Source organism: Helianthus annuus, chromosome 9 (assembly GCF_002127325.2).
Source record: "Helianthus annuus cultivar XRQ/B chromosome 9, HanXRQr2.0-SUNRISE, whole genome shotgun sequence".
NCBI lineage: Eukaryota > Viridiplantae > Streptophyta > Magnoliopsida > Asterales > Asteraceae > Helianthus > Helianthus annuus.
In genome coordinates this window covers 150822478-150844299 of record NC_035441.2, presented here as the reverse complement: position 1 = coordinate 150844299, position 21822 = coordinate 150822478, and the positions used below count along the sequence as shown (strand labels likewise).

General features: G+C 36.6%; 1 protein-coding gene and 1 long non-coding RNA gene across 8 annotated transcripts in view; both read left to right on the top strand.

The window, feature by feature from the left end:
• Positions 1–8860, top strand: part of LOC110908195 — a 29707-nt gene extending 20847 nt beyond the window's left edge. Inside the window, exon 5 of one of the 3 annotated variants that reach the window (XR_004867552.1) lies at positions 8609–8860. This is a non-coding gene — a long non-coding RNA (uncharacterized LOC110908195). The other 2 variants (XR_002574266.2, XR_002574265.2) reach the window with 2 other exon arrangements.
• A 4948-nt stretch (positions 8861–13808) lies between these two features.
• Positions 13809–20342, top strand: LOC110908194. 5 transcript variants are annotated; one of them, XM_022153095.2, is made up of 3 exons: positions 13809–14033; positions 15193–16005; positions 16358–17764. In XM_022153095.2, exons 2-3 carry the CDS (start codon positions 15207–15209, stop codon positions 17638–17640), a joined length of 2082 nt encoding a protein of 693 aa, XP_022008787.1. In that variant the 5' UTR covers positions 13809–14033; positions 15193–15206; the 3' UTR covers positions 17641–17764. The 5 variants fall into 5 exon arrangements, with proteins under 5 accessions (XP_022008787.1, XP_022008789.2, XP_022008790.2 ...); XM_022153097.2 differs by lacking the exon at positions 13809–14033 and adding an exon at positions 20187–20342 and having other exon boundaries at positions 14958–16005; positions 16358–16462; XM_022153098.2 differs by lacking the exon at positions 13809–14033 and having other exon boundaries at positions 14958–16005; positions 16358–16462; positions 17037–17168.
• Positions 20343–21822: the final 1480 nt, after the last annotated feature.

Below are 21822 nucleotides of genomic sequence, written 5' to 3'. Positions count from 1 at the left end.
ACAAGTAGAAGATGGAAGCCTACTACAACAAGAAGGTTAAGAATGAACGATTCAAGCCAGGGGACCTAGTCCTAAACAATAATGAAGCTAGCAAAAAGGAAAATCAAGGAAAACTGGGCCCAAAATGGGAAGGTCCATACACCATCCTCGAAGCACACAAGGGTGGATCCTATAAGCTAGCAGATTCAGAAGGCAAAAGGCTTCCAAGACATTGGAACGGCAAAACCCTGAGGAGATTCCATGTTTAGACAGAAAAGTTTGGTTTGTATCAAAATGTACCTCGAACAACACTATGAAAACCTTTTGTAAAAAATCAAGTATTGCTTGAATGAATGAAGTTGTTTTATCAAACTTGTCTTTCTATCCTAATATCAGGTTGAGAACCTAGCAAAAAACTCCATGGCAAGGGCCATGTAAGGGGATGAGCTCCCAGGCCACATCGCTCAATAGGTTCAAGGGTTGAATGAACCTATATAAGGGGTGAGTTCCTAAATCAATACAACTCCATGAGACTCATTGAGCGAAAATAAAATCGTCTCATAGACAGGTCTGAACAGCCTACGCCAATCGTTCCTTAAGCCTTAGAAACATAACCAACAAACAGGCTTACGAAGTAAAACAAATCACAAAGAAATGATAAAGATGATAGGTGTTATGTCTTTTTGTTAAAAATACCAAGGCTAAGTGTCTGCAGCACTGATCCCTTTAAGGTGAAAAAACATAAAGATAGCACAAATTTAACAAAGACAATGTTAGAAAGAAAAAATTATCCAAGGAAAAATACACGTAAAAATTCATTGGTAAAGCATACAAACCAAATCAAAAGCTATCCAGGCTTCAAGCCACCCACACGACAAGCTTGAAACGTTGAAGGCTCTAACCCAACTAAGACTAGCCAAAAGGCTTGAAGGGTTAAAACCTACCAAACAAACTAAACAACGCAAGCAATATAATAATCATTATACCATAGCAAAGAAAGTCATGAAAGACTTTCAAATAAAAGTTAAAGCAAGTTCTAGTAACTTGCAAGTTAAACTACTGTTCAAATGACCATATAGGCCCAACACACCATCAACAGGAACCTTAAGGGTTCCTGGAAACCTAATATTGTTCAAAATAACATTACAAACCATAAAGTGTTTTGCTAAGAAAGCTACGAATAATCATCAGATGGCAGAAGGCTTGGAGACACCAGAACCTTCACCTTTGACCTTCTTGGCTTTCTTGGACTTCTTAGCCTTAGCACCATCATCACCACCAACCGCTCAGGTCTCTAAACCAACATCCTTCGAAACATCCGGCAGATTCGAGAGGATATCATCACTATATCCAGAATAAGACCTTTTCTTTGAAAGGGAGCCCAAGACCTCAGTGCAAACCTTTTCATTTAGACCCTCCGGTTTCAAATCCTGTAAAACAGACAAAGGCTTACCAAAGCAAGAGGAAACTTGATGAACATAAGGATAGGTTAGCCTCTCCATCTGTTCAACTGAGCTTTTGAAAACATCAGAATCATCGGGACGAAATAAGGGGGACTTTTCCAGAGCATGCCTAGCTTCATGCAACTTGTAACCAGCAATGAGACCTTGATGTTTTCCCAAGTTTAGCAACTTTGTATACACATCACCAAGAGCAGAATTAAACTCGGTAGAAAGAAGCAGGTAAGTGACAACCTGTTGAAAGCCCTGCTCAATCAAGCACTGGTTATCACTAGTTGCACGAGAAACTGAAGCCTTCAGACTCTCCTTCTCTTCATCAAAGGCTTTCTGGGCAACAGACAAAGCCTCCCTGTCTGCCTTTAGCTTCAACCGATCAGCCTCAAAGCTCTTCTTAAAATCAACCATCTCAATCTCATGCTGCTTGGACAAGCCTTCAACCTTCCTCGACCAAGCTTCCTCCTTCTCAGCAAAGCTGCTTATCTCCTTTCTCATTGATGCCATCGAAGACTTTATCTTATCTTTCTTCTTGGAAAAGTCTTCATACTCTCGCATCCTTTGGCGAAAACGAGCAACGCCCTGAGGAAGCATGGCAGCAAGGTTGCAAGTACTAAGAATCATCCGGGACAACATCACATCATCATCCATTTCAGAAATAGTCTTGTGAACCGAAGGAGGAGCAATATGACTCAAGGCCTCTTCACAAACAACATCTTTAAAGCTATCATCAACCTTTACCGACCAGCATGGCACATAACCGCATCAGGATCCAACCCTTCAACGTCCATACTCGAAGAGCCTTGAACAGGTGTAGCAGCAACCTTCTTGGCTGAACCCTTTTTGCCATGAAAAACTAACTTTCTCTCCCTTTCAGAACCCGCCTCAACACCTTGATCCCCAGACTCTTCAACATCATCACTCAACTCCACCGGTTCAGTAGAAGTGGATTGAGGAGCAGCTTTCAGACGACGAGTAGATCGCCGGGTCGAAGTCTGGGGGGCAAGAGGTTTAGAAAAACCCTTAACGTTCGAGACACTAACATACCCAGCACCTTCAAACCTTTGTTCGGCACCTTTAACCACAACATTTTCATCAGGAACAACAGGAACATCCCCAAAAACCACATCCGAAGTGTCATCACTTTTGATGAAATCCAAGGCAGACATAACTGCAAGCAACAAGCAGACAGAACATGAGACAAAAATTAGAAAGATACAAGAAAGGAGAAAACAAAAATGCATACCCGTGCCATCTCTCATCAGAACCGGATCCCGGTCAGCTTTTTCCCACAACTTACTAACCCCTAATAAAACCAGCAAATGCTCAGGAAAGGGACGGACCCTCGCAGGGCATTCACGAATAGATTTTAGAAAAGCATCATTCAAATCAGATGCAAGGGGTTCCGGTTCATTGAGAACAGCATCCGGGTGTCGCCACACAGTTTTAAACGGAACAATAGTGTCTGAAACCCAGAAAAAACGATTCTTCCAAGTTCCAAGTGTGGTAACCATAGATGAAATAAGGCCGGAATCAACCTTAGATGCTTCAAAAGTAAACCAATCGCCATTTTTGGCCAAGCGGAAAAAACGACGAAATAGCAACAAGGAAGGATCATATCCGAGGGCACGGCACAAAACCTCGAAATGTAAAACTCTAGCCATGCCCTTCGGATGAATCTGACAAAAAGAGACCCGGTAATACTCCAACAAATTCAAAACAAACAGAGAAAATGGATAGCGAAGGTTTGAAAAGTCAAAGTGACGACAATAAAGGGCGATGAAACCAGTTGGGCATTTATCAATCGAAGCATCACACGCAGGAGCAGTAGGTGTAAATTCAATCCCAATGCCATATTCCTTACAAAATAACTCTACTTCCTCTTGGGTTAGCCGGGAAAAGGATTTTGCTAAATCCTTAAAGGCACCCATTTTTGCAAAGAAACTATGAAAAAGTAAAGCAAAAGAAACCAACACTAACCTTGAAAGAAAAGGGGAAGACTTGCAGAGAATACTTGGATGGAATAATGAAACGGCAAATAATAAGAAAAATATAAACAAGTTAATAGAGGGGCAAAAATGTAAACAATACACCCTGCAAAACCGCCACCCTAGGAACTGCTACACATCAATCAAATCAGTTGTCAGATTTTCAAAATTCAAACATTAACTGCCGACAACCTTCCAATAAACTTTGAACCCTTGAAACCTTCAGGGAATAAAACAGATGCTTCAAAAAGTCAGAAGTCTTTGATCTACTCCCAAAAACCTCTGACTTGGGGGGCTGATGACGGGGGTAGCCCGGGACCAAATAAAATGACCAAGTATGAAAACACCTAGAAGGTTAAAAGGTTCAACGCTTGAAAAAGCTGAGGAGATGGAGTAAAGTAACACGGGAACAGTGAACAAGTCACATCCCCAAACAGTCTCACCAACCACAGCCGTAAAAGCAATGCAGGTCCACAGAATGCACGCTATTACCCGGGGGTCAAAAGGCTTCAACCCCCGAAAGGGTAAGCCCCTCACTGCAAGCTGGTTCACTAGTCAAATGAATACTCCTTTGGGACATGTCTTTGCCTATAAAATGACACTTCATTCATTAACAAAGACATATCAGATCAGATTTGTTCTCTCAAACTCTGGTCCTTCACATCGTACATTCACTTCACTCAAAGTGTCCCTCGCTCACATTGACATTACGCTTATTCTTTCTGTTCCTCAATCCTTTTCTGAACAACATTTCAGAATTGGATCTTCAAACAAGAAACATAAACTAGTGAACCTCCTTCCACGTCTTGCAAACGTGGGGGGACCCCACGACCTGCGTTAGGCAATGTTAGTGCAATATCTGTCTATCGCCTCCGTCAATCTGTTCCGGAGCAGAAATCGAAGAAACCGAAGGTTTTTAAGCATTCTAGGTTACAACTAGTTAAAAAGGGCAAGGTGGCAAACTTGTAAATAAGGAGAAATCCTTATAATCCTTGTGCCTATAAATAGCTCATTTAGTTGTAAAGGTTAAGACTTTTGGAAGACTTGGAGCTCATTTGGAGAATTAGAGTTCTAGTTGTAGAGAGAGAAAGTCTAGAGAGAGAAAGTCTCTCCAAGTGATTCTCGGCATTGTACACGACGTCATCTATATAGAATCACGTTTTCTTGTACGTTATTGTGTGTTCGATCACATACGTTCACGGATTCCGCACGTCGATCGTACGTTACGCAATCGAACGGTATCGAAACCGGTCCTAACAAGTGGTATCAGAGCTCAGGACGAGGAGTTCATACTACGACAGCATAGATCTGCAGAAATCTCTCTTTTCTACTCACTTTCTCTCATACTTTTTCGGTTTTCAGTGGTTCCAACGGTCAAAATTGTCTGAAATTTGAATATAACGTGTAAAACACACTTTTAACAAACCCTAGAAAAAATTAGGTGAAAATACGGATTAAAAATGGTAAAAACTGGTTAAAATCTGTCGATCGCGTTTTCAAACATTGGATCGCTTTTCTGGACTTAAACTGATTGGATCGCTCAAAATTCACAATTGGAATCGCTTTTTCGGACAATCTAACTTTCTGAACCGCTCGAACGGACAACATTGTTGAACCGCTCGAACGATCACATTCGGACCGCTCATACGAACACTTCTGGATCGCTCCAACGAACAAAAGTTGGATCGCTTTTGTGACAGTATTTGAACCGCTCGAACGATCATTCTCTGGATCGCTCGAACGTATATACTCTCGGTCGCTAATTTGACATACTGTGGATCGCTCGAGAGGACTTAGTCATTACTGTCTGGTCCGCGTTTACGAACATATTCTGGACCGCTTTTCTGTCAAACTGTTTAGACAGGATCGCTATTGTGAACTGATATTTTTCAAAACCAAAATTTTTCTAAGTGTTGTTTGATTTTGCAGGTACAATCAAAATGAATGATATTTTCTTAAATCCGTTCAGCGATATGTACGCATTCTCGGGTAGTACGGACAACAACGATACGTCATCAAGCAATAAAGATAAAAGTCCGCCGAAAGAAAGAAAGAAAGAAGCTTGGGAGTCCGAGAGCGCATTCGGAACATTCAACAAACCCCCAAAGCTTATGGCTATAGAGGATTATAGTAGGTGGGCAACAAAGTTTGAAGATTGGATGATGGCATTTGCATTTCCAAGCTGGAAAAGCATGAAAAATGGCTATGCAAATGGAAAGAAGAATGGTGAAGCTTTGAGATCAGTTGAAGAAATTGATAATTTTGTGGTAGAACAAAAATGTGTAGCATTGCTTTTCCAATCTGTCCGAGAAGACATCATTTCTTTGATCGATTACTCAAATGCAAAAGATTTATGGGATAAACTCAATAAAAAATGTATAGGAAGTACTGAGATTATAAAGAATAAGAAGAAACTTCTCCGGAAAGAATTTGATATGTTTGGATGTATGAAAAATGAATCAGTGTGTAAAATGATTGAACGGTTTGGTCATCTGAAGCTGGAACTGGCACGATATGATATTGAGTATTCTCCGGAAGAACTTGTAGATAAACTGTTTGATTCATTACCAGACGAGATGGATTGGAGATATTATGCGTTGATGTTAAAGAACACTATTGCTCCTGACCAATTGAAACCAGATGTTGTGATTGAGAGACTTGAAAGCCATGAGCTAGAGTTGAAGAAAGCATACAAAGTTAATCACTCATCCTATCAGCAGAATCTGGATCTGTATTATCCAAAAAGCTTGATGCCGAAAGCTACTTCTCCGAAAACGGCATTTTCTGCTGAGAATGTTTCTTCAACAAACAAAGAAAGTCAAAGCAGTTCAAGCAGTGGAAGTCACAGTGGTTATCATAGTGGATCTACGTCTTCTACAAATCGTTCTGATGCGAAGTTTTCTTGCAACATTGCAATCGATTTGAAGAATGCACAGAACTTTGACGAAGAATCGGCCAAGCAACAGATGGTTTTTCTAGCGTCTGTTTTGGAGTCCTATGAAGGTTTGGTAGCCGGGAAGATCGGAAATACAAATCTGACCAAAGAAGACTACGATCAGATAGATCCCGAGGAAATGGAGCTTATTGACATTCGTTGGGCAATGGCAAGTGCTGTTCGACGTGCGCAACGTTTTATGGAAATTACCGGGAGGAAATCAATTGGTGGTCCGTCAACAAAGCTTGGGTTCGATAAGTCAAAAACGACGTATGTGTGTGCTACGGTGCCGAAACTCTGCTGAAATTTTACCAGAAAGCAATATAAACACAAGGAATTGAAAGGATTAGTTGTTGTTACTTTACTTGCGTTGATTCCGCCTTCGTATGTAAAGATGAACTACTTCGACTGACTTTTCGGGTCATAGAACGGTCCAACAAGTGGTATCAGAGCTAGGAGCTCGATTGCTTGAGTAAACACATCGTTTTCGTACAGATTGCAGCAGAATTTGATCCGATTTTCGGCGATTTCTTCATATTCTACTCATTTCTTACGTTTTTTTTCTGAAAAACGTCAAATTGAACAGGTTTTCACGGTCCAAATCGTCTGATTTTTGGATATGTTGTGCGTTTAGACCCGATCTACAATCCTACCAAATTTCAGCTCGAAACTCCAAGCCGTTTTGGAGATATCGCGATTTTTTGGTCCGATTTTGCGTCATACGATCAGATCTGACATGAACCGCTTATACGAAAGTGTTGGATCGCTCATAGGACATATTTGGGTTGAACCGCTTATACGAAAAAGTGTTGGATCGCTCGTAAGAAAATATTATGAACCGCTCATAGAGACACTCTTTGAATCACTCTTAAGACAAATTCAGAACCGCTCATAGTGACACATGTGAATCGCTCATAAGTCAACTCTTGAACCGCTTTTGTGTCAAGCGTGGTTCGCTTATAAGGTTTGAGTGTTGGGTCGCTCATTAGTCATCTTTTTCATGTGAGTGTCTGAACCATCAGGTGACATCACGTGAGTGTTTGAATATCACGTGAAACGAATCAATAGCTGACATCACCGCCTACTAAGTTTGAAAATCCAAACATCGTTCAAACTTTGCACCGCCCAAAACTATCCAATCCAGGTTCTTCATTCCACCGCCCAAATACCATTTACGTGTAGTTGTTGATTGAAGTGTCACCGCCCAAAACTACATTCAATAGTTGTAACCTGTTCACCACCACCCCACTTACCCAATATATTTTCAAAGACACCGCCCCACTACAAGTTGATTGTCGGCCACAATCAAAATTTTGTGAATAATCATTTTGTTGGTCAGTTGCTGATATCAATATCCACCGCCCAATCAACATAATCTTTTGCACCGCCCATTAAAGAGTGTGAGGCCCAATCAGATTTTTTAATCCACTGCACATCACAGCCCCACTTAAAGTGTTTGTGATTGGTTGTTTGGTACAGCCCATTTGTTTAAATTCGGTCAAATCTCATGTTTTATCACAAGTTCAGAAGACAGTTGATTAGTTTTTGAGGTTTTGATATTTTGTTTACTAATCATTTGGTTGTGTGTTCACAGGTGATTCGAGGGATTTTTACAAGGGACAAATTTCAAGAAGTTGAAATTGTGTGAACTTTGAGCGAAAAACATTTTTTAATCAAGTCACTAATATTCAAAATTTGACAAAAAATGTTTGATGAACAAGAAAACAAAAATCTTGAAAATCTGAATAACTGGAAAAAGGAAGCTTGGAATGAAACGAGATATGATAAAGAGGTCTATATAAACAGATACGAAAATTTCTTGTGCATGAAGGATGAATCGATGGAGATGTTGAAAGAAAGATTTTGGGAATTAATAATCAAATTAGATAAACATAAGGTTTGGTATTCAACTGATGATAAAAAATTAAAATTTGTTGAGGCGTTACCTTTGGAATGGAACAAATTTGTGAATAATGAACTAAAACGAGATTCTAGGTTATCACGCATTGATCTAAGAAGTCTGCTCAACACAGTTACAAATCATCAGTTTCATGAAAATGCAGATAAAAGGAAGTTATTGGATGATTTAAAAGAAGAATCAGGAAAGATAGATTTGAATATAATCATCGAAATAAGAAAACGAATTGATGTGTGTCTTGCAGCAAAAAAGAATATGAGATACGATATTAAGAGGGGTTGTTATATTGATAAAGATTCGAATCCTCTTGATTTTGTTAAACTTTTTTGTGCAGGTACATATGAAAAGATGATTGAAGATGGTTCGAAATGCGAAAAATCAGAAGCCGACAGTATGAAACTCTTGAAGGATGTGGAGAGTTTGACATTGGAAAACAATACTCTGAAAAACGAGAAGAAAGCTGATGACGAACATATTCAGGGTTTACGTTTAAATTGCGAAAAATTGAGGTCTGAAAATGACGAATTTTTAAAGATTGTTGAGAGTTTAACAGCAGAAAACAAAATTTTGAAAGAAAATGAAAAAGATTTTGAAAGCAAAAGAAAATCTTCAGAAGATGAAGATCTCTGGATAAAATTGGAAAACAAAAATCTGAAAGAAAATGAAACAAGATTTCAAGAACAGTTAAAAGTCTTGGAAAATGAAAAATCTGTTCTTGAAAATCTTAAAAATGAAAATGAAATATCAATCAAGTCTCATCTTGAAAGAATATCTCAGCTTGAAAATGAAGCTGAGAATTCAAGGATCAAGATTGAAGAACTTGAAAAGAAGTTGACAGGTTTTGTGACTTCATCAGATAGGTTGAATTTTCCCTGTCCAAAACCAATCAACTCTGTTCCAATAAGTGACAAGGTCACAAATTTTGACAAAGTCAAAATTGAAGATTGTGATGATGTATCTGATGATGAAAAAGAAAAAGAAAAGAAAAGAAAAATATTTTTAGATTTAAAAGAAAAATTTAAAAATACTGTTTTGCAATCTACTGAGAAAGGTGAATGCTCAAAGCAAAAACCTGTAAAGAAGATTGTGGAACAGAAACAAAAAGATAAAAATTTGAAAAACCCTAAAAAAGAAAATAAAAGCTCATCAGATAAGTCATCCAATCATTTTCAAAAATCAGAAAAATTTAAAAATGAAAACTTACAAAGTGTTGGTAATAAGTGGTGCAGGTTTGACCACAGTGCTCAAATGCCAAATCAAGGATACAAGAAGAGAAATGACTACCACAAGGCAACTCAATGCTATGATTTAAGTGTGTGGTATGAAAATGGTATACGATATGAAAGAGAGAAGAGGTATGATAACAGAGTGTGTTACTCTTGTGGCTATCAAGGACACATTGCTGTTAACTGCCAAAGATGGAATTATGAGACAAGAAGATGCTTTAATTGCAATATCAGAGGTCACATTGCAAGAGATTGCCCAAGGAGATCAATGGGAAGATCGAGGGCTGAATCTCAAAGAATGGCAAAGAAACCAGTCAATGTCAAGCCCAAAGGACAGAAAGTTCAAGAACCAAAAGTTCAAGAACAGAAAGTTCAGGAAACGAAAGTAAAACTTTCTCAGGGGCAAAAAGACAGACTGCGGAAGAAGAGGAAGAAGGCGAGAGAGTATCTTGAAAGGATTTTGTCCTCGGGTTCACCCGACAAATCGAATAATAGTGCTGATGAAACGATTCACTCGACAACAGAGTCAAGTAAACCGAATTCGTCAGATGCAAATCTGAGGACGAAAAAGGATGAGAAAAAGGTCGGCGATGAATCTGATATGTCGAAGTCAGACAAGCCACCTTCAGGCGATGAATCTGACAGATCAAAGTCAGACAAGCCACACTCAGGCAATGATTCTGGTTCGACAAAACCAGAAGAGCCAGTTGTTGAGGTAAAAACTATCAAACCCAAGGCTGGTCAGGCTTGGGTGGATCTTTTCAAATGAAAAATCCTGACTTGCCGGAGTTCCCAGGTTGGTAAGCGTGGAACATGAATCGGCATATTTCTTGAGAAATTTCACTCTGGTGATTTTTCGTCTTTCAAAAGATAAATCAGGGACATTAAGTTGTACTTGATTCATCTTTTCTACAAGTGATAATATGAAAAAAACAATGTGATGAAACCCCGAGTTTATGAAATGTCACACAAAACTAATTTTCCGGAAAAACCATTTTGATTAAAACAAACTTAAGTGTTTTGAAATCATAATGGGAAAATAGTTTGTTGTGAGGGGGAGTTCTGATTGTTTACGCCAAGTGGATGGAGAATTGAAGTGATTCGATATCAGTTTGTCATTTTATTTGTACAAATTTTCAAATTTTCCTTGAAAATCAAAATTGAAACATATTTTGATTTTAGGGGGAGAAAATTTTTTAAAAAAATTAGAAAATTTGAAAATTCCAAAAATATTGAAAAAACAAAAATGAGTTTTGTTGTGAAAAAGAGGAAATGATAGTAAATCAGTGGACTATCACAGCATGCTAAAGAAATGTAATGTCAAATGTGATAAACGGTCTCACTGATGATGTGACGATAGGTTTTCGTACATTTAGTAGATTTATTCGGGATATAAACCTAAAATTTCAAACTTGCGAAATTCGTGGGGAACACTACTTGGATATATAGGTAACCCCTGAAATCTCGTTTGAAAGGTCTCGTATTCTGATATACTAGGTGTTTATACTCTATGATGTCTGGGGTGTTATTCCGGGACTTCTGCTGAACGGTGGTTCTGACCTAGTCCTTGGATAATGCTTTGCATGAAATGCTTGAAACATAGCATTATAGCCCTCAGATTGATTAGACAATAAAATTGATAATCATCTGTTGTAGCTAAAAGATCCTCTAAAGGGGACACACTGCTAAGTCGAAGCTGATATCTCTCTGCTGAACGGAAGTTCTGACCTGAGATCCCTCAGTTCTCGCATTTAACCCCTAATTTATGTACAGACATCATTGTAGTATTCTTGCCTGTAAGACTGAATATTGAGATTCTGGATACGGGAGTATATTCAAGAGGTGGGACACATGAATTGAGCTAAGTTCCTAAAACATCTAAATCGTATCCTGAATAGATTGAAAATTGTGTGAAAATTTAAGAGGACAACTATATCGTCAATCGAGGTGAATCGTTTAGAACTTAAAATGATTAAAGCTTAACGGTGCTAGTGATTTGTCTCAAGAACTGATATGATCCTCTTACACAAACTCACAAAAATATTATTTGTATATATTTGTTTACTGCTTTTCATTCAAAAACAAAAATCCAAAAAGATTTTCGGAGTGTTTTAGTATAAATTTTTGAAAAGTCAAAAAGATTTTCGATAACTGATTTTGAAGAGCTGATATTCAAAATTCGAGGGCTAATCATGATGAACAGGTTTGGGAAATTATGTTGAAAACTTTAAATGACATATATAAATGGTTTATTTGGTTAATCAAGGTCATTTATTTGAACTTGATGTAACTGATATGTTTGTTGTAAATGATATCTACCGGTAAGTTTACGGGAATTAATTGGTTATAAATTTGTGAAACTTATGATGAGGTAGAGGATATGCAGGTTAACCAGGTTTCAAGTCCTGAGCAGATGAAGAACAAAGCCAGGAATTGATCCTGAACTTGTGAAACGATGAAAGCCAGACTACGATCCCGACAGCTGAGTCTAAGGGGGAGTCTGAAGACGAGCTCAAGGCAAACGAAAGCATACAAAGAGCCAGGTATTATTGCTGGAGGAGCTTGTATACGGAAAACCAGGTGCCGATCCCAAAAGCACGGAAGCTTGACGAAAGGGGGAGCCTGAAGACAGATCCACGGGGATTCTGTTCGAGAGAGAGAGAAAGAGAAGGCGCTACGAGATTGACTACGGCAATATCCAAGGGGGAGTCTGTTAGTGCAATATCTGTCTATCGCCTCCGTCAATCTGTTCCGTAGCAGAAATCGAAGAAACCGAAGGTTTTTAAGCATTCTAGGTTACAACTAGTTAAAAAGGGCAAGGTGGCAAACTTGTAAATAAGGAGAAATCCTTATAATCCTTGTGCCTATAAATAGCTCATTTAGTTGTAAAGGTTAAGACTTTTGGAAGACTTGGAGCTCATTTGGAGAATTAGAGTTCTAGTTGTAAAGAGAGAAAGTCTCTCCAAGTGATTCTCGGCATTGTACACGACGTCATCTATATAGAATCACGTTTTCTTGTACGTTATTGTGTGTTCGATCATATACGTTCACGGATTCCGCACGTCGAACGTACGTTACGCAATCGAACGGTATCGAAACCGGTCCTAAAGGCAAGGTTAAACCCTTTAACCCTTCTGCCTAATCACCCTTGCTACTATCCTCGGTCTATATTTTGTTGTCTCAACAGTATGTTATAAACAAGATGTGCTTTTGTTGCGCAAAATGTTGCATTTTCCACTTCAAAAATTAGTTGGCATGTTGTCCTTAATTAACACAATGCAACTCAAGATGGTGATGGTTGTTCCAGTGGCATCTAAGTAGTGACTGATTTTGTGCATTGGCTTGTAAGACCACCCATAATGGGCGAGATTCCGGCGTGATTCTCCACCAATAACGCCCGATTCCGCCGAGCCCCCACCAATCAAATCCATCTTCTTTAGGTTTGACCAATATCTTTTTTTGTTAGTTTTTTTTATTTTATTTAATTGTTTATATCCTTTTAATATAAAAAAGGCCCAATAACGCCCCTTGCTGACTTTACTGCCACATGGCGGAAAACGCCCAAGGGTAGGGGCATTATTCACCCTTACCACTATGCATGGTCTAATCAATTTCATTGTACATGGATGATAACTTTTTCAGAGGGAGAACACACTAAAACTAAACATGAGCATCCACAATATTCAGTTTTAGGTCGTTTTTGAGGAGAGAGGAAATGGTCTCGAGGAGAGAGAGGGCATGGTGGGTGCTTTTGAATTAAAACACTCAAGTATGTGCCTCATGAGTTAAAGGAGGGATATGGTGTGTTTTCTAGGCATTTCTGGAGACGCTTTTTGGTTATGAGAGGGGCAAAGAGTGGGTTGGATGAGTGGGTGTTTACACGGATCAGATTTTGAATCCTATGTTGCGAATAGTTCTAATATAAATATATGCACTACAATTAAAGTGTGTTGGCATATAATTTACATTTGAATTTGAACACAAAGTATGGTTTAATCGTCCAATTAATTATTCTTTGGTAAGAATTAAATTTATGAAAAGCGTCATATGTAAAGAGCAAAATATATCTAAGAAAAAGTAATATATAACACATTATTCTTTACCCAAATAAAATAAACCATCATTCTTAATCTAGATACAAAATATAAGTATAATTTTTTACTCTTGGTTTGCTTGAAATAAAGTTGGACCTTACTCAACATATATACGAAGTAATAACCACATCCAGGTCATCAATCAATTTATCAATTTATGAGAAGCATCATATGTAAAGAGCAAAATATATCTAAGAAAAAGTAATATATAATAGATTATTCTTTACCCAAATAAAATAAAGCATTATTCTTTATCTAGATACAAAACAAAAGTATAATTCCTTACTCGAGTGTAAAACAATGATGATGTTGATTCTTTGCTTTGCTTGTGCAACTATATATGCTTGAAATAAAGGCGGACCTTACTGGCTATATATTTAGAGTAATAATCACATCCAAGTTATAAGTACTTTTAAATCGTCATCAGTTACCCACCAAGGTACACATTTTTTCATTCTCCACCGTTTAGTGTTCCAGGTAATCTAAAGTTTAACTTGTTAAAAGAACTTGAAGGTTGCCTTGTGTCAAAAGCTCGAATCGAGTAATATGTATTGTTTAATTTTATCATATTTATCATTTCAATATTTTATTTACAAATATTACTACTTTTATATATGTTTGTAATAGATTTTTATATATGTGTGTTCAATGGAGTACCAATTTATTTCTATACATGTATAAAATATAATCATATAGGGTGGACCTTACTTACTATATATTCTTTAATGGAGTACCATTGTTCTTTATTTAGATACAAAACAAAAGTATAATTCTTTATTCTAGCTTTGCTTGTGCAACTATATATGCTTGATATAAAGTTGGACCTTCCTCACTATATATACAAAGTAATAATCACATCCAAGTTATAAGTACTTTGAAATTGTCTTCAATTACCCACCAAGGTACATACTTATTCATTCTTCACCTTTTAGTGTTCCAAGTAATCTCAAGTTTAACTTGTTAAAAAAACTCGAAGCTTGACTCGTGTTAAAAGCTCGAATAGAATAATATGCATTGTTTATTTTTATCATATTTATCATTTCATTATTCTATTTACAAATATAAATGCTTTTATATATGTTTGTAATAACTTTTTATATATGTGTGTTTAATGGAGTACCAATTTATTTCTATACATGTATAAAATATAATCGTATATGGTGGGAGAAATGGTGTTGGTTGTATGTATCATATTACAAATCTATATCCGGTTCTTGTTATCCTTTACTTAAATTTGCTTATATATTGAATATCTCTTTAGAAATATATATATGTATGTATATTATTTAGTTATTTTATTATAACAACAAATATAGTGACATTTTATTATATATTATGCATTACATATATAATATATAGTGTTTTATATTTATATAAATAACAAAGTCGTTTAGAGTTGTGAGCTTAAACAAACTTGGTACATGAAGCTCGAGTTCGTTTAATATTTGTATGATTTCATATTTTCACAATTCTGCCATGAGTAGTTAAAAAACCTAGTTTACGCCACTTTTCATGTGTTCAAGATTTTCATTATTTATTATAATTACATTGTTGTTACATTTGGAATTAAGCAAACGATATGTATAATGTAATGACAGAGAAAAATACCGAAATGGACGTCAAGGAGCTAAACCCAAAAGAGCTTCAACATGAGCATCCACTCACGCTAGTAGATTTGCAACTGATGCATCGGGACTACATAGAAGATGATGACGAGTATGATGACAACGATTTGATCACGACGCAAAACTTTGAGTGCATATGTAATAGGTGTGACAGACGAATTGACTGGTACCACCGTTATTACTACAAGTGTAGCATGTCGTCCTGCACTTATTCACTCCATAAATTTTGTGAAGAAATACCACCAACCTTAAAATTCCAAGGTCACCCTTCTCATACTCTTATCCTTAAAAGAACAACAAACGATAAGAAATGTTGTGCTTGTCTCAAATATCATCGAGATGGCATTTGTTATCATTGTTCAACATGCAACTATGGAATTGATCAACTTTGTGCCACGTTTGTGGAGCAAAATACGATCCATCACCCCAGCCACTCACACCCGTTATTCTCTTTTAGTGCTAAACCTGGTTTGAATGAGTGTTTTTTATGTGGGAAGAAACATGAAGGACATTTCTATCAATGCACCACTTGTTTCAACTTCTTAGTAAATTCTGATTGTCTTTCCCTTCCCATAAAGTTATCACTCCATACTCAACAGTTTAGCCACCGTCACCTGCTCACCCTTTCATATTCGTTACTAGATCAATTATATGATTGCGAATGCAGGATTTGTGGTGTGAAATTAGAAGATGAACATTTGATTTACAAATGCAGCAAATGCATGTACTATGTTCATCCAGATTGTGCAACACAGATAAAGCCTTTCATGTTTGTCCTTTTACCAGGTAAATCTTGAAACATATGCCCGCACATACATAACATTTCACAAATAAGTTTCTTTTATTATTAAAAAAAAAAGTAAAGTTTAAGGATTGTGATATCTTTTGTTTGTTTATATATGACATCTTTTTCACCACCGCATTCCAAAACCGCGACGTGGCCATTAAATTTTAATTGTATTTCCCTTTTTTTCTTTTTCAGATTTCATTGAATTTAGTGTAATATTTTATATTGATAAAAATCTAAACACATACAAAATTTGATATTTACCTTTAAAAAATTTCATTATATTATACTGAATAATGGGTAAAGTTTTTGTGTAGTGTGGTAACAGTTTATTCAATTTCTATGTATCAGGCTTAGGAAAAAATGAAAAAAATTTCAAAGATGTTAATCATCCCAACCTTGTTCACCTACCAGTGGATGATGAAACACACATCTTATCACATCAAATATTTGAAGGTAAGACTCGGGTGAAGGGGAGAAATGAAAAAGGCCACCTCATACATTCTTTTCATGAGCATCCATTAGTCCTAATAAGTAATGATACAACCACCTCTCTTCACGACCCAATGAAGAGGATTAAACTATTATGCAATGCATGTATCAAACCAATTACAAAAATGCCATTTTACAAATGCTCCAAACGTGATGGTAGCTGTAAGTTTGTTCTCCACGATTGGTGCATCCGGCTGCCCAAACAACTAAGAAACCATGGGCCCCACCCTCAACATAGCCTTCGTCTTTACATCTTTTTTGATAACCTAAGTGGATATAAATGCGAGGCTTGTGGATTGCCCTGCAACGGGTTTTTTTATGTTTGCTTTGAGTGTGAGTACGTAATTGATGTTAATTGTGCATTTATGCCTAAAGAAATTACACATGAAGCACATGCAAATTCGAATCACTTACTTGCAAGAGTAGACAGTGGTTCATCAAGCCATTCTAAGATGGAATGTCGTGCATGTCGTGTGAGTATTGCTGAAAGTGAGAGTTATTTCAGATGTACCAGTTGTGATTTCTATTTGGATTGCAGATGTGCTTTGCATTTACCTAAAACAATTAGGCATAAGTATGACAAGCACCCCCTACAGTTGAGCTACTCCCCAGTTGAGGATCACAAAAGTCGATACTTCTGTGAAGTTTGTGAGGAGGAGCTTGATCCTGGAAAGTGGTTTTACCATTGTGCAGAGTGCGCACAATCCATTCACTCGGCATGTGCTCCGTTAATGCTTCAGTCAGAACAAGGTGCTAATTCTCTCTATGATTCGGAAGGTGTTTATAAGTACATTAACATCAAGTTTGGGGCCATTGATGAATTTCCACGGCTTCACCGACATCCGCTGTCACTTGCTCCAGGGACTGAGAATGATGGTTTATGCCAAGAGTGCGGAAGCAAATTGCAATCCCATATCATCTTGAAGTGCTTACCTTGTAACGTTGCTTTCCATTGGTACCATGAGCATACCTTAGCTTCTTTTTTATTTAATCCCTCAAGACACATTTATATGTATGAAGAAAACAAACGTATGATAAAGCAACGTGGACCACAAACAAGCTTAGAATTTTATCCAAGTGAAATGATGAGACCGGTGACCCGTCATTGGGAGGTTGTTGACGATGATATTACAAAGGTTTAATTTTGTATATAACTAGTTGTAAGGGATTATTCAGAAATGTAATAAACGAGTTGACGCTAGCCCGTGCGTTGCAGCGGAATATTGATCGTTAATGCTTTATATATTGAATATCTCTTTAGAAATATATATGTATGTATATTATTTAGTTATTTTATTATAACAACAAATATCGTGACATTTTATTATATATTATGCATTATATATATAATATATAGTGTTTTATATTTATATAAATAACAAAGTCATTTAGAATTGTGAGCTTAAACAAACTTGGTACATGAAGCTCGAGTTCGTTTAATATTTGTATGATTTCATATTTTCACAATTCTGTCATGAGTAGTTAAAAAACCTAGTTTACGCCAGTTTTCATGTGTTCAAGATTTTCATTATTTATTATATTTACATTGTTGTTACATTTGGAATTAAGAAAATGATATGTATAATGTAGTGACAGAGAAAAATACCGAAATGGACGTCAAGGAGCTAAACCCAAAAGAGCTTCAACATGAGCATCCACTCACGCTAGTAGATTTGCAACTGATGTATCGAGACTACATAGAAGACTACATAGAAGATGATGACGAGTATGATGACAACGATTTGATCACGACGCAAAACTTTAAGTGGATATGTAATAGGTGTGACAGAAATTGACTGGTACCACCGTTATTACTACAAGGGTAGCATGTCGTCCTGCACTTATTCACTCCATAAATTTTGTGAAGAAATACCACCAACCTTAAAATTCCAAGGTCACCCTTCTCATACTCTTATTCTTAAAAGAACAACAAACGATAAGAAATGTTGTGCTTGTCTCAAATATCATCGAGATGGCATTTGTTATCATTGTTCAACATGCAACTATGGAATTGATCAACTTTGTGCCACGTTTGTGGAGCAAAATACGATCCATCACCCCAGCCACTCACACCCGTTATTCTCTTTTAGTGCTAAACCTGGTTTGAATGAGTGTTTTTTATGTGGGAAGAAACATGAAGGACATTTCTATCAATGCACCACTTGTTTCAACTTCTTAGTAAATTCTGATTGTCTTTTCCTTTCCATAAAGTTATCACTCCATACTCAACAGTTTAGCCACCGTCACCTGCTCACCCTTTCATATTTGTTACGAGATCAATTATATGATTGCGAATGCAGGATTTGTGGTGTGAAATTAGAAGATGAACATTTGATTTACAAATGCAGCAAATGCATGTACTTTGTTCACCCAGATTGTACAACACAGATAGAGCCTTTCATGTTTGTCCTTTTACCAGGTAAATCTTGAAACATATGCCCGCATATACATAACATTTCACAAATAAGTTTCTTTTATAATTTAAAAAAAGGTAAAGTTTAAGGATTGCGATATCTTTTGTTATTTTATATATATGACATCTTTTTCACCACCGCATTCCAAAACTGTGATGTAGCCATTAAATTTTAATTGTATTTCTCTTTTTTTCTTTTTCAGATTTCATTGAATTTAGTGTAATATTTTATACCGATAAAAATCTAAACACATACAAAATTTGATATTTACCTTTAAAAAATATATATATCACAAACCCACACGCTTAAATATGTTTAGATTGTAAACATTCATAAAGAGAAGCAAACAAAATCTACATCTTTATATTTAGCTATTCATGTCATTCAAATTTCACACAAATTATTGCACTGTGAGCCTATTCAATATTCATACTTTAGGGTTTTTTTCATTAGTTTTATACGTTATTTTTCATCCCCTGGAGCAAATTAACCTATATTTTAATGCATTTATACATGCTACAAATTTCATTATACTGAATAATGGGTAAAGTTTTTGTATAGTGTGATAACATTTTATTCAATTTCTATGTATCAGGCTTAGGAAAAAATGAAAAGAATTTCAAAGATGTTGATCATCCCAACCTTGTTCGCTTGCCGGTCGATGATGAAACACACATCTTATCACATCAAATATTCGACGGTGAGACTTTGGCGGTGTGGAGAGATGAAAAAGGCCACCTCAAACATATTTTTCATGAGCATCCATTAGTCCTAATAAGTAATGATACAACAACCTCTCTTCACGACCCAATGAAGAGGATTAAACTATTATGCGATGCATGTATCAAACCAATTACAAAAATGCCATTTTACAAATGCTCCTCAGAAGATGATGATAGTTGTGACTTCGTTCTCCATGACTGGTGCATCCGGCTGCCGATAAAACTAAACCATGCGGCCCACCCTCGACATAGCCTTTATCTTGTCAGCTTTTCTTCTCTCCCAATCGGATTGAAATGTGAGGCTTCTGGATTGCCTTGCAACGGGTTTTTTTATGTTTGCTTTGAGTGTGAATACATGATTGATGTTAATTGTGCATTTATGCCTAAAGAAATTACACATGAAGCACATGCAAATTCGAATCACTTACTTGCAAGAGTAGACGGTGGTTCATCAAGCCGTTCTAAGATAAAATGTCGTGCATGTCGTGTGAGTATTGCTAAAAGTGAGAGTTATTTCAGATGTACCAGTTGTGAGTTCTATTTGGATTTCAGATGTGCTTTGCATTTACCTAAAACAATTAGGCATAAGTATGACAAGCACCCCCTACAGTTGAGCTGAGGATCACAAAAGTCGATACTACTGTGAAGTTTGTGAGGAGGAGCTTGATCCTGGAAAGTGGTTTTACCATTGTAGAGAGTGCGCACAATCCATTCACTCCGCATGTGCTCCATTAATACTTTAGTCAGAACAAGGTGCTAATTCTCTCTATGATTTGGAAGGTGTTTATAAGTACATTAACATCAAGTTTGGGGCTGTTACTTGCTCCAGGGACTGAGAATGATGGTTTATGTGGAACTTGCGGATGCAAATTGCAATCCCATATCATCTTGAAGTGCTTGCCTTGTAACCTTGCTTACCATTGGTACCATGCTTTTGTTAATTTATCCCCCGAGAATCCCCAAAGATACGTTTATATATATGTAGAAAAGAAAGGTATGATGAAGCAGCGTGGACCACAAACAAGCTTCGAGTTTTATCCAAGTGAAACGACGAGACCGGTGACCCGTCATTGGGAGGTTGTTGACGATGATGCTATCAAAAAGGTTTAATTTTGTATATAACTAGTTAAGGGGTTGGTTATTCAGAGATGTAATAAATACTACGCTTCTTTCCATCCACTGATCAATTTATATATATAGAGCTCTTACTTGTCTCTTTTTATTACCTTCAGATGATTATTGTACCTTGAGATGAATGAAAAATTATTAAGCCATGAAAGATAACACTTGATCTTATTGAAGTCATGGAAAATGATCACTATTTTATACTTTATTGTCGCATGATGGTAGTCCAATCCAATCACCTTAAGTCGTGAAACAGTTTGTAATAAAGAAATCTGCATTGATAATCTGAATTAGACGGATATGTCTTTTGTTTACCAAACAACATCATGTCCACCAACTGTTTGATGAAATGCCCTAAACTATTTAGATGAAACAAAAAAAACTAGATGTTAACTGAAAATTTTGATAAGATTTTGCTCTTGGATGAAAATGGCAACAAAATTAAAACAGTAGGGACCCATATTCAAAAGATTTGAGTTTTGGACTAAAGTGACAAAAGTGACCAAACCTCAGGATCATTTTGGCAGGTTGCTCCATACAGAATCTTGGCTTATGGTTTTTGTACCCCGCTATACATTCATTCATTTTCTTTTTGCTATTTAAGATTATAATGAGATGGAATGAAAACCTAAATTGGGGGATGAATTCATGTTTGATATGCTTGGTGAGTGATTATTGTAATTCAGTTCCAATCACCTATGACTCCAATTCTGCAATAACAGTTCTTAGAAATTGCAGTTCGCGTCATTGTTTGAAGTTCGTTTGGTCAGATATTGAAGCATATAACTGGATAAAAAAAAAATAATATACATGAGGTGGGGGGGGGGGGGATTATCATAAAAAATCATATAATATTTTAAGTTTATTTTTGTTATATATGATACTAGGTTAATTAAAAGAAATATCTCACCTGAGTTATAAATTACGAACTAATAAGTTATGAGTGATCAGCAAACGGTAGTGGATACCATAAACTAACGTCGATCTTTAGAATTATGATACGGGTAATTGACAACAAATTGATTACTCTCAAAATTGATTTATAGATGATAAACTCACTGAA